At 41.0% G+C, this 13091-nt stretch overlaps 1 protein-coding gene across 3 annotated transcripts in view; it reads right to left on the bottom strand.

Moving 5' to 3' along the window:
- Nucleotides 1-281: 281 nt before the first annotated feature.
- The window catches only part of LOC122561061 (tumor necrosis factor receptor superfamily member 6-like), a 65584-nt gene continuing 52774 nt past the window's right edge, over nt 282-13091 (bottom strand). For all 3 annotated transcript variants that reach the window (XM_043712418.1, XM_043712419.1, XM_043712417.1), the window contains exons 9-11: nt 10787-10812; nt 9844-9850; nt 282-2625 (exon numbers count right to left, since the gene is read on the bottom strand). In XM_043712418.1, the coding sequence (XP_043568353.1) occupies nt 2276-2625; nt 9844-9850; nt 10787-10812 (383 nt within the window). In that variant the 3' untranslated portion in view covers nt 282-2275. The remainder of the gene's footprint in view (nt 2626-9843; nt 9851-10786; nt 10813-13091) is intronic.

Here is a 13091-nt window from a genome sequence, read left to right as displayed (position 1 = left end):
GAGATCATTTGTGGACCTACACAGATCTTTAAGAATCACAGCTGGCTATCAAACGATGGGACAATGCTGTGTTGACAGTATTTGTTTTTGATATTTTCTAATTAACTTGTTCAGAGATGTTATATTGCACCTCTGGAAATGGGGATCCTGAACACAGGCCTCCTAACTCAGAGGAAGGGATACAGCCACTGCATCACAAGAGGCCTAGTACTTATTTTGATACTTAATAATCCATTAATACACAGCTCACGCCTCCTTAAAAACAATCGTACAACACCAGGTTATAATCCAACAAGTTTATTTGGCACCATCTCCACATCATTAAAACTTTGAGTGATAAGTTGTAATGGTTCTGTGCTTTGTTCACTGTCTGTAATCCCTAGATTTGTTCTATATTGCACTCCCAGAAATAATCAAGATAAATTCACATTAAACAGGCACTTGCAAGAACAGAGCATTTTCACAATGATGGCACATGGAGCAATGTAACAGATTTTGTTCTGCAGTTAAGGGTGAAACTGCAGCAACTGGCATCGATACTCCACTGGAACTGACAGCCAAGCCTGGAGTTTACAGAATAACTGGAGCACAGTCCCCGACTCTAAACGTCTCCTAAGAAACTATTGAAGCACCCGCAGACTGCAGTCAATGGTGGCTTGCCGCGAGATTTAACTTGCCTTCAGGAAAAGTAAAGTTCTCACCATAGAGATCACAAGGCCTCCAGGCTAACTTTCTCAAGGTCAGTAGGGAGCGCTGTTGCCTCATGACTCACTCCAAAATAACAACAGCGAATTTAAAGACAGTCACTGCTGAGTAATTGAAGATGCAATAAGTTTTTTTAATATCCCTTTGTTCTACGCTCTATATTGATCAATGCTGGTAGAATTACACTGATCAACTGAGCATTTGCACTTTTCAAAAAAAAAATTGCTGATAAAATTCCATAGCAAACTCTAAAATTATTAAGTTTGTAGTAATAAAAACAAGTATTTAAAAATAGGTTTTAATAAAAGGTAGTTAAAAGGACATTAACCCGTCAAATAAATCTAATGTTATGTTTTGGCACAAATGTATCAAAGCTTTACCAGGTTTTGACAAACCCCTTGGTTTTCGACAGAGGTGGTAAATAAATGACAGGCAGTTTTGTGGCAAAGTGGTTTACTCTGAATTCAAACGCTCCATCAGAGTTTGATGGCCTGGTCAATGGTGATGTTGTCAAACAGGTTAATTATCAGCCTGCAAGTCCTTCTGATGTGCCCATGAAAGTCCCCTGCTTTGCCATTCTCGATGACGAGTGATGCTTCTGAGGCTACAGCCCATGCTGACAGATTGGTGACCTATTCTAGGAGAAAATTAAACTTGGAAGAAGATGTGAACACGTGTTTCATCTCCCTGATGTGTCACTTCCTACAGTAAGAAATCAGTTAACAAATATTGGATATACCCGTATTACTTCTGCCCCACGGCACAAGGGCCCACATTCCTCCCACCCTCAATCAACCCAGAGTTAGACCAGCACCACCAACTGTGTGCAATGGGATTTCTTGGTCCAGTTAATAGGAATCTAATAGTTGAGCACAGGGAAGTATTGGGGCACTGCAGCAATGTAAAGCAAACAGTCAAACTGCTACATGTGGCCAGACATGCAATAACCCTGCACCGTGCAGTAAACCAGAATCTGATTTGTTCCACCTCAGCTCACATTAACATCAGCATAAAAGGTAAAGTTGTCAAATTTGGATTAAAATGCAGACTGATACAGTTTTGTTGGAATAGGCAAGCTACATAAATCAATGGCAGATATGGACTCACAGCTTTGGACATTAATATCCATATGTTACTGTATTAGAAATGGATGTTACTCATTTGTGACTGACCACTTGCATGATAGACTTAGTCTGAAGACTTCTCTTTTGCATTTCACATATAAGTCACTCTTTCTATGTTTTTCCATAAATGGTCAGCAAAGTAAGTAGAAAGAAACTATTTTAAAAACGGTACCAGAGAGAGATTTTCAGTTTGGCAGAAGGTTCATTAAGGGTTCCATGACTAAATGATAAGAGCGGTTAATTTTAGATCCATCACTACAATGTCCCCTTTTTAAGATGTTTGCCAATTTTTGCTGCAATTTCGAAGTCACTTATCGAGTTATGCCTGGGGTGGTTAAATCAGTTGAGCACAGTGCTACTCTAGCCTGAACATGATAACTTGCAACTTGTAACAAACATTGAAATCACTGATGAATACAGGTGACCTGAGGGAACTAATAAAGCATCTAAAACACCATATCTGCCACTCTGTCATTTTCGCTCCCATCCAGTGTGCTGGTGTCAATTGTAACCTCCTGTTTTGGAATAAGTTTTTCCACAATGTTTTCAGCAGTGGTGACATATCCCAATTTCCTGAACGTGTTAATCAATGTAGGAAATGCACCTTTCTTTCCATGAGCCTGGAGCCAGGAATACAGTATATGATAACCCTGTTGCTTTATATTGTCATGGTAATCAGCTCGAATCTGCTGCAGCATAGGTTCAGTTTGCCCTAAGCTTATCCCAAGTTGATGGTATATTTTCGGTTCCACTTCCATCACTATCATTTGCAAATGCTCCTCGGTAAGCACAATGTCTGTTCGAGAAAGAGAAAAGACATCACTTATTCAATACCAAGCTTGAAGAATGGAAGATTGCAATTCAAAGTCCCTGAGGGAGTTCCTCCCTAATATTCACAACAGCAACTATTCTGGTTTAAGCCTGAAACCACTTTTCTTCCCACAGCCGACCTTCATTGTAAAGGTTCACAACATAGCCTAGTAAAAATATTGACAAACTTGAAAGAAAACAAAGAATGAACAGCCTTTTTTTATATATAAGAAAGACTGAGCAGTGACCTGCTCAAAGGTTCACTTAAAAATTATGACTGGGTGTCATAATGATAGCTAGGTGGCACAGTGGTTAGTACTGCTACCTCACAGCACTAGAGACCTGGGTTCAATTCCCGTCTCAGGCAACTGTCTGTGTGGAGTTTGCACATTCTCCCCGTGTCTGCTTGCATTTCCTCCGGGTTCACCGGTTTCCTCCCACAGTCCAAAAATGTGCAGGTTAGGCGAATTGGCCATGCTAAATTGCCCGTAATGTTTGGTGAAGGGGTAAATGTAGGGGAATGGGTCTGGGTGGGTTGCTCTTCGGAGGGTCGGTGTGGATTTGTTGGGCCGAAGGGCCTGTTTCCATACTGTAAGTAATCTAATAAATGCTGAAATTACGTTTCCACTTGAGGGGGATAGTTATCAAGAAATCCAATCAGAATTCAGAAGGGACCCTTCTAAGTGGGCAGTCAGATGTGGGAATGGTACTCAAAGTGAGATTCCAAAAGGGTAAAGTCATGGAAGGATGTACTGAGCACACAACAGAACCACATGGATACTGGAAATCTGAAATAAATACCATGCTGGAGAAATTCAGCAGGTCAGGCAGCTTGTTGGGAGAGAAACAGAGTTTACATTTCTTTCACCAGAACAGAGAAAGTTGAAAATGTAATACTTGAGTGATTTATGCATGGGACAAAAAGGAAGATACGGTAGAAGTTGGGTGAGATGGAGTGACAGAAGAGTTAGCTCTATAAGTCCAAAAGGAGTAGCAATAAGGAGGAGACAAACAAAAGTTGGCCCCAGAGAAAATTTGGGTGAAGATTTATAGCTCGGGTGCTCGTTGTTGTGGTTCTGTTCGCCGAGCTGGGAATTTTTGTTGCAAACGTTTCGTCCCCTGTCTAGGTGACATCCTCAGTGCTTGGGAGCCTCCTGTGAAGCGCTTCTGTGGCGTTTCCTCCGGCATTTATAGTGGCCTGTCTCTGCCGTTTCCGGTTGTCAGTTTCAGCTGTCCGCTGTAGTGGCCGGTATATTGGGTCCAGGTCGATGTGTTTGTTGATGGAGTTTGTAGATGAGTGCCATGCTTCTAGGAATTCCCTGGCTGTTCTTTGTTTGGCTTGCCCTATAATGGTAGTGTTGTCCCAGTCGAATTCATGTTGCTTGTCGTCTGCATGTAGTGTACAAAATCCCATGCAAGGACTGCACAAAACACTATATAGGACAAACAGGAAGACAGCTAACGATCCGCATCCATGAACATCAACTAGCCACGAAACGCCACGACCAGCTATCCTTAGTAGCCACACACGCAGACAACAAGTAACATGAATTCGACTGGGACAACACTACCATTATAGGGCAAGCCAAACAAAGAACAGCCAGGGAATTCCTAGAAGCATGGCACTCATCCACAAACTCCATCAACAAACACATTGACCTGGACCCAATATACCGGCCACTACAGCGGACAGCTGAAACTGACAACCGGAAACGGCAGAGACAGGCCACTATAAATGCCGGAGGAAACACCACAGAAGCGCTTCACAGGAGGCTCCCAATCACTGAGGATGTCACCTAGACAGGGGACGAAACGTTTGCAACAAAAATTTCCAGCTCGGCGAACAGAACCACAACCAGAGAAAATGTGTGAAAGTGCGAGTACAAGATACAAAACCAAAATATGAAAAGAAAATGAAACAAAATGATGGGAGGGAGTTTATCATCTGAAGTTATGGAATGCGATGCTGAATACGATGGTGGTAAAGTACCTAATTGAAAGATAAGGTGTTGTTCTAGCGGAAACTTGGGCAACAATGCAGTAAGTCGAGGTCAAAGTCTTCAGCAGGGCCGAGAATTTAAACGACAGGCCACCCAGGCTGACACAGTCAAAGCAGATGTGTTCCACAAATCAATCGGCCCATCTGCCTCTGGTGTCCCCAGTGGAGAGGAGACCACATTGCATACAGAAAATACAAGATAGTAAACTGAAACAAGTCCATGGAAATCGTTGACTCAGCTGGAAGGAATGTTTGGGCACTTGTTTTAATGAGGGCACAGTAGGAGAAAGGTACGTGTTGGGACTCCTAAAGCATGAAGAGGCCAGGGTGTAGGAGTAGTAGAGGGGTAGACCATGGTGTTGTGGAGGGCTTACTCCTTTCAGAGAGCTGAAAAGGGTTGCTTGTGTTTGGTGGGTACCTTATCAACCATAGTTTAATAATAAAAGGGTAGGAGGAGGCTCATACAAACACTAACACGGAGCAGTTGGATTGAAGGACAATCTACCTCCCAAAAAAAAAATCAAAATATCCAGACTAGACAGCATCAACCTTGTGTTGTTCAGCATGCAAATTTAAAAAAAACATTGACAGTAAGAAATTACAGTTCAGACAATTGTGAGGTGCTACAATGATCTTCTTTCAATATAATGAGGAGATGGGAAAGACAAAAACCTGGAATATCGTGTACTTGAAGCCTCAGTGGAAACGGAGTAAATGGTCAAAAGAGTAATCGTCACAATCTAGTTTGTAATCGCAGCAGACATTCAGAAAAATCTGCTGAATTATTCATAACGCAACACTCTATGCCCAGAACATACACTCTTAACTTTCAACTTAAAAAGTAGGGTTCCAAACATCTTCACCTCTGCTTGAACCAATCCATCAGCATAGCTTTATACCCTTTAAGGCAACAGTGATCTTCAAAAGGAATCACATTTTAAATTACCAATGGTCAGGGTTAACAGTGAGGATGGGCCTGCTAGTTCTGGCAATCGTCCAGAATGCTAAACACTCCTTTAAAGTTGCTTTGGGATGCCGACTTTATCAATGCTACATTGAATCCGTAGTGATTATACAGAGGTCAGCTAGGTGGACCTCATCGAATTGGAGTTCCCTGATTAGGGCTGGTAATCTGATCCAATCAGGGAGCACTGGCTGACAGATATAAACAGGAGTCTGTCTGTATTGTCTGCACTTTTGTATGTAACGGTATTGTCTAATGTACAAATGTCATTGTCACTGTCTTGTCATATGTGGAACTGGGATTTGAGGTTTGTCCTCCTCTCCCTGTAAAATGGTTGAACGGTAGGGTTCGGGGCCTAGCTTTGCTGCTCCTCTCCCTTGTAAAACTGCTGTCTTTTGTGTACAGCTGTCAATGTTTTTTGTAAACTGTTTTGTAATTTGTTTAATAAAATAAAAAAAAATAAAAAAATAAAAAAATAAACAGGAGTCTGTCCCTACCCTCCCCTTCACTGTTTTGATCACACAGCACTGCCCTTTGATGTGAAGGCAGTGTTTATCACTGGCCACCCGGGTGTTTTCCTATCTTCCTGGTGGTGGAAATTGAATAAAGATTGGTGCACTTTGTGTCTTTCACTGTGTATCACACCTGCACACACACACCATGGGTGCTGGGGATAAAGTAAGCACTACCGCACTTAGGTGGTAGTGTGGGGGTTAAAAAGAAAAAAAAAGAAAAAAGAAAAAAAAATAAATAAACAGGAGTCTGTCCCTACCCTCCCTTTCACTGTTTTGATCACACAGTACTGCCCTTTGATGTGAAGGGCAGTGTTTGTCACTGGCCACCCGGGTGTTTTCCTATCTTCCTGGTGGTGGAAATTGAATAAAGATTCATGCAGGAAAAAAAATAAAAGGGGTGACATTCCAACTCTATTTTGATTTAGTCCCTGCCCTCCCCTTCACTGTTTTGATCACATAGCACTGCCCTTTGATGTGAAGGGCAGTGTTTGTCACTGGCCATCCGGGTGTTTTCCTATCTTCCTGGTGGTGGAATTTGAATAAAGATTCGTGCACTTTGTGTCTTTCACTGTGTCTTACACCTGCACACACACACCATGGGTGCTGGGGAAAAAAAAAATAAGCACTACCGCACTTAGGTGGTAGTGAGAAAAATAAAAATAAATAAATAAATAAACAGGAGTCTGTTTTCCTATCTTCCTGGTGGTGGAAATTGAATAAAAATTCGTGCACTTTGTGTCTTTCACTGTGTCTCACACCTGCTGGAGAAAATATAAGCACTACCACACTTAGGTGGTAGTGTGGGGGTTAATAAAGAAAAAAAAACAACAGGAGTGTCACCTACACACACCATGGGTGCTAAAAAAATAAAAAATAAAAAAAAACAGGAGTCGATACTATGGTGCTGGAAAAGCACAGCAGGTCAGACAGCATCTGAGCAGCAGGAGAATTGCCGTTTCGGGCATAAGCCCTTCATGAGGAATTAATCAGGAATTCTCCTGCTCCTCGGATACTGCCTGACCTGCTGTGCTTTTCCAGCACCACATTCTCAACTCTGATCTCCAGCATCTGCAGTCCTCACTTTCTCCTAGCTATAAACAGGACTGTCAGCAGTTCTGTTCAATCTGAGAGCTGGCTCTGAGAGAACTGGATTGGTGTCAAGGACTCTCCATGTGGAAATAAAAGGTGACTTGGTGATGGGATACTGGCCTCTGTGCAGGTATTTCAGAATCCATGTTGCATTAAATCTCACGGCTTGAGAAACATTTCCTCTTATTGAAGAGTCAATGACTAAGGATTAGCTATTCAAAATGATCACATAGAGAAGACCATAAGACATAGGTGCAGTTATTAGGCCATTCACACATCAAGTCTGCTCCACCATTCAATCACGGATGATAGGTTTCTCAACACCCTTCTCCCCATAACCCTTAATCCCCTTGATACTCAAGAACCTATCTATCTCGGTTTTAAAATGACTGAATGACCTGGCCTCAAGCCTTCTGTGGCAATGAATTCCATAGATTCAACACTCTGTGGCTGAAGACATTTCTCCTTATCTCTGTTCCAAAAAGGTCTTCCATTTACTCCAAGGATGTGCTCTTGGGTCCTAGTCTCTCCCAACAATGGAAACACTTTCCCAACATCTACTCTGTCCAGGCCATTCAGTATTCTATACGTTTTAATTAGGACACCCGTCATCCTTCTAAACTCCATCAAGTATAAACCCAGAGTCCTCAAACGTTCCTTACATCTTAGGCTTTTCATGAACCTCCGCTGAACACGCTCCAAGGCCAGTACATCCTTCCTGAGATATGAGGCCCAAAACTGCATGCAATACTCCAAATATGGTCTGACCAGAGCCTGACAGAGTCTCAGATGTACATTCCTGCTTTTACAGTCAAGTGATTTGAACATGGGAAGCACACATAATATCTCCAAGCTTATAAATGCCCCAAAGCAAGGTGGGAATGTGTGCTGTGAGAAAGATATAAAGCAACTTCAAGAGGATTTGGTCAGAGGACAAGAACATGGTAAATGGAATATAATGTGGAAAAATGTGAGACTATTCACTTTAGTAGGAGAAATAGATGTAGAGTTAATTCTTAAATAATAAGCAATTATAAAATGTAGATGTACAAAAGAACCTTGGTGATTGTTGTCAATAAGTCACTGAATGATAATGTTATCCTTTATTAGAAGGGGATTTGAATACAGGAGTAGTGCAGTAGTGACGTCTTGCTTCAATCATCTAGGGTCAGACTGCACCTGCAACACTGTTTGCAGTTTTGGTTTTCCTTATCTCAGGAAAGATGTTATTCCCATAATGACAGGCAATGAGGTTCACCAGACTTGTTCCCAGTATAGTAGGACTATCCCATGAAGAGAGATAGTCCAAATTGGGCCTGTGTTAAAAAAGATGTGCGAGGCAAGTTTTTCCACACGAAGGGTAGTGAGTGTCTGGAACACACTGCCAGAGGTAGTGGTGGAAGCAGACACAATAGCAGCACTCAAGAAGCACCTGGATGAATACATAAAATGGAAGGTAATAGAAGGACACAGATCCTGCAAGTGAAGACAGTTTTAGTATGGAAGGGGCAAAATGTATCAGCGCAGGCTGGAGGGCCGAAGGGCCTGTTCCTGTGCTATATTGTTCTCTGCTTTTTGTATTCTCTAGAGTCTCAAAGGAAGAGAGATGATTTCATCAAAACCTTCAGATGAAGTGTTCGCAATGAAATGGAGAGTACAATTTAAAAATAAAGGAATAGCCACTCAGGGCATGGATGAAGAAAATTTACTTTTCCTAGCAGGTTGTGAATCTTTGGAACTCTGTACCCCCAAGGACTGCAGAAGCTGAGTCACTGAGTATGCTTTGAGATTGACAGATTTCTAAATATCACTGACATAAATGGGTCTGGAGACAGTGTTTGAAGATGGCATGATTGTATTGAATTGCAGAGCAGACTTGAACAGAATAGTTCAATGACCTACCCACACACAAATGTTCTTAAGTTAACTCTGCTTGTCTCTCCACAGATGTTGCCAGACCTGCTGAACTTCCTGTTCTCACTTCAGATTTTCAGCAATCAGGAATATAACCATTTAGAATTTATTTTGAATTGTTCCTGCAGAGGGTTGGAGGAATGAGATTTTAATGTTCTAGACTGGCCACCACTGTTCCATTGGTTTGTGACATCATGGAACACTTTCCAACAATGGCACGAATGGAGCAGCACAGATATAACTGGTTGGAACTTTCAATAGCACCAATTCTGTGTCATTCTTTAGCTCTGCGTAAAACTGAAAGCTACTGATTCAAACCTGTACTGTTGCAGCTGCAGCAGTGTTAGTTGCAAATTTTTTATTAACCTTTTAGCTCTCTGATTAGTTGTTCATTTAGGCACAGATCTTTTCTTTCAAAAGCAACAATTAGCAATGCTAAACCTTCTTTAAATCTTCTCTGGCGCTGTGGAAACTGTTTAGCATCAATGCTGTTTTCTGAGCATAAACTGTGCCAGGAGATAAATGGACCAAGAAAATGAACTAAATGCAGCATTGTAACTACACAATTATGGAAAATAATTCATTTCCATCATAACATGCAATGGCCCCTTACAGACCTAAATATCTCTGTGTGATTATTTAAAATGCTATAAAGGATATCACTGAAGGAGAACCAAATTAGGGCAAAAGTTTCTGCACAGATCAGTGGACTGCACACAGTACCTGGTACCTGTAAAAATCAAAAGGAGAACAATCAGACTATGTGTTATCTTGTGAGACAGAACTATAACTGAGAACAAGGCAAAGTGTTGAAACTTTAAATCAAGGTTATGAAGCTATGCAAGCACAACTGAGATTCAAGATATAATTCACCACTCAAACTATCACATTACATTTTGCAGAATAGCATCAAATATCACAAAATGTTACAGTCCACTAATAGGAGTAGGGAGGGAAATTCCAGCACTTCTTGTGGTTACAGAGAGAAAGTACATCCCTTGTACCAGGTCCATTCTGCTGGTGTAGGGGGAAAAAGAATGCAAATTATAGGAAAGCCCCTCACAGCATCCCACAGCCAAAATATAAGTTTATTTTTTGGGGTAGCTTGCATTTTGATGACATTAATATGAATTATAAGCATTGGTCTATCAGACCTGTTTGTGGTAATATTGATCACAAAACATATTTACTGGTTATACACATAAGAGACTATTTTCTAGACTGAGCACTCCCCAGTGGGGTGTGTTGCTCAAAAGGGAGCACTGATTAGGAAATGGTGAGACCAGTGCCTCTGACTGTAACCCATTTGTTTGAGAGGCCTGGACAGAAAGGCCTCAGATCAGTAAACATCCTGATCAGTACTCCCTGTCAACAGCATTCCTCACCAGGAATACTCAATTGTAATAGTGCACATTCTTGGCAAGTGGATTTAACTGGGAAGGTCATATTTATTGCGTATTCCAAGATGCACTGAGAAGGTGGTGCTGGAACACCTGACACTGTTTTACTCTTTCATTTGAAAACTATTGCTTTGATTTGATAACACAATCTCTCCTTGCTCATCCTTGCCATAATGAAAGATGACCGTTGGTCACTATTGGCTTGACTAATTTCTAGGTGTTACTCAATGAGTAGCTTTTGACCATTGTTACAATTTATTCCTTACCTCCAGTTGCTCAGACATTTCTTTACCTGAAACACAAAATAAAACAGGTAAATTTCAAAAATGTTCTTAAAAACACCAAACATACCTTCAGTTACAAAGTAACGCACATTGCTTCCCATTACCTAATGCCTACTACTGCAGAAAAATGCCTCTCCAGAAGTTAATGTCCAATTTCAACCTTAGTAGATGTAACTAATCTCTACAATTTCTATGAATGCCTTTCAGAACCTGTCCAATCTCATCAGACAGATGTATGAGAATAATCACCAAATTAATTCTTTTTGCACTGTCAACTAATTGAGAAAGAAAGGGAATCTTTTTAACCAACCACCCCTGCTGAATGCTGGCAGGAATACATCAGCAACCCCATTTTACTTTACAACAACTTAACTGTGTTACTGCTCACTGGGACATTGTGCTAGCAATTGATTGTTGCCAGAGACATCACAAAAGGTTTACTCAAGTATGCAAAACTCCTCAAACCAACCAACCAACCAACCAACCAACCAACCAGTCTTTAAGACCAGGGATAACAGAAATCAAGAACCAGTTTTCTGTACTTAACTAAACTTCAAATAATTAGACTCTAGCTACAGGTAAACAATTTTGAATCAATAGCATATAACTCTACTAAATTAAAACTTAACCTTGTACACACACTCAAAGAGGCAGACAGGAAAATAAATTAGGACGTTATAAAGAGAAGGAAAAACTAGGAAAGCTGTTTAGTATTTCCTGGCTACAGGACTGTTGACATGGTCTTTATGATTCTTATGCTGATTAAAACATTGCTTCTCAGTCCTCCTTCTCTGAATGTTTCTGCTGGATTGCAAGAGGTACAGAGTGGCCGGTTCATGTATAAAAGGTCTCTGATTTACCAGTTAAAAGTTGCAGCATACATTAACTGAAGGGAAGATAAACTGGCTTTCTTCAGATTTAAATTGGGTTTTACTGCAGGAACAGAAAGCTCCTGATCTGGTGGAGATCTGAAGACTTCTCTGTATCTTGTTCACATTTCCAAGCTCTTCAAATTCCTTGAAACCAATCACACAATTGTTGATAAGCCTTTGTCATTGATAACTGGTCAATAGTTTTACAGGCCAATTAGCTACTTATACCAACCAAGCCTCCAACTGTACACAGCCTCTCAACACCAGATCATCTGGAAACTCACTTTAACCACTACTCAAAGAAGCAGCTGTGAAAATGGAGGTTGTGAGTGTTAGATCACTTAGATTCCATATACGTTGGAATCCTCCAACAATCCTTAGTACTTTCCCCATTTCAGTCCACAATTAAAGATGCAGAAAAATTAAATGCCATGGCCGTTACAAATGCTCATTATAAGCCAGTGAATGGAGAGGGCTCATATTCTAAACTGTGATGTGACAGAATATAACAGTACTGACTATCAGGGGCCTGATAATGATTTACTGATTATCAATTTGCAACATACCTTGTTCAATAGAAACCTGATATCTAGCTTCTTTTGGGCGAAACAATACCCCTGCTCTAAGAATAATATCTCCAAAGGCTTGGATCACTATTCCACTTTACACCTTACTACAACTACTACTACACCGTGGGCGGCACGGTGGTGTGGGCGGCACGGTGGCACAGTGGTTAGCACTGCTGCCTCACAGCGCCAGAGACCCGGGTTCAATTCTCCAAAGGCTTGGATCACTATTCCACTTTACACCTTACTACAACTAATCTGACAACTGCAAGTGAGCCAACTTACACTGGCAATTTGGTGCTTAGGTAGAGTGCATTCCAATTTGCATCTTAATTCTGGGCATGAATAAGAGTCAATATCAGCTTCTCATATGGAGGTAAAATCGGTCATAGGGAAAAGTTGCAATTTTGTGGGTGTTAGTAATGGTCAAGTGGACTAAAAATGTACCTACATTTGTGCAGAGAGTTGGATAAGAAGGAAAGATGTGAAATGGATATAGGCATATCAGAGGCTTTGCCTAATGTAATAGGCTACAGGCACAGAATGCAGTTGTACTGGATTAAATATTGACATCTACATTAACTGTAACATTCTTAATTGTGTATTAAAGCAGGGAGGGCAAGACAAAAATCCCTAGGGTGGGAGATTTCAAGATTGAGGGGCATATTTTTAAGGTGAGAGGAGAATTTCCTTTTTAAAAATGAGGGTTTTTTTTTTACACTGAGAGTGGTTCACGATTGGAATGAACTTCGAGAGGAACTGATGAATGCAAGTACAGTTACAAAATTTAAAAGACGTTTGGATAAGTTCACGAATGGGAAAGGTTTGGAAGGATATGGGTGAAGCACA

This window comes from Chiloscyllium plagiosum, chromosome 22, assembly GCF_004010195.1.
Source record: "Chiloscyllium plagiosum isolate BGI_BamShark_2017 chromosome 22, ASM401019v2, whole genome shotgun sequence".
In the NCBI taxonomy this organism is placed as follows: domain Eukaryota; kingdom Metazoa; phylum Chordata; class Chondrichthyes; order Orectolobiformes; family Hemiscylliidae; genus Chiloscyllium; species Chiloscyllium plagiosum.
Note: the sequence above shows the minus strand (reverse complement) of the source record. Positions and strands in the feature narration are given on the sequence as shown.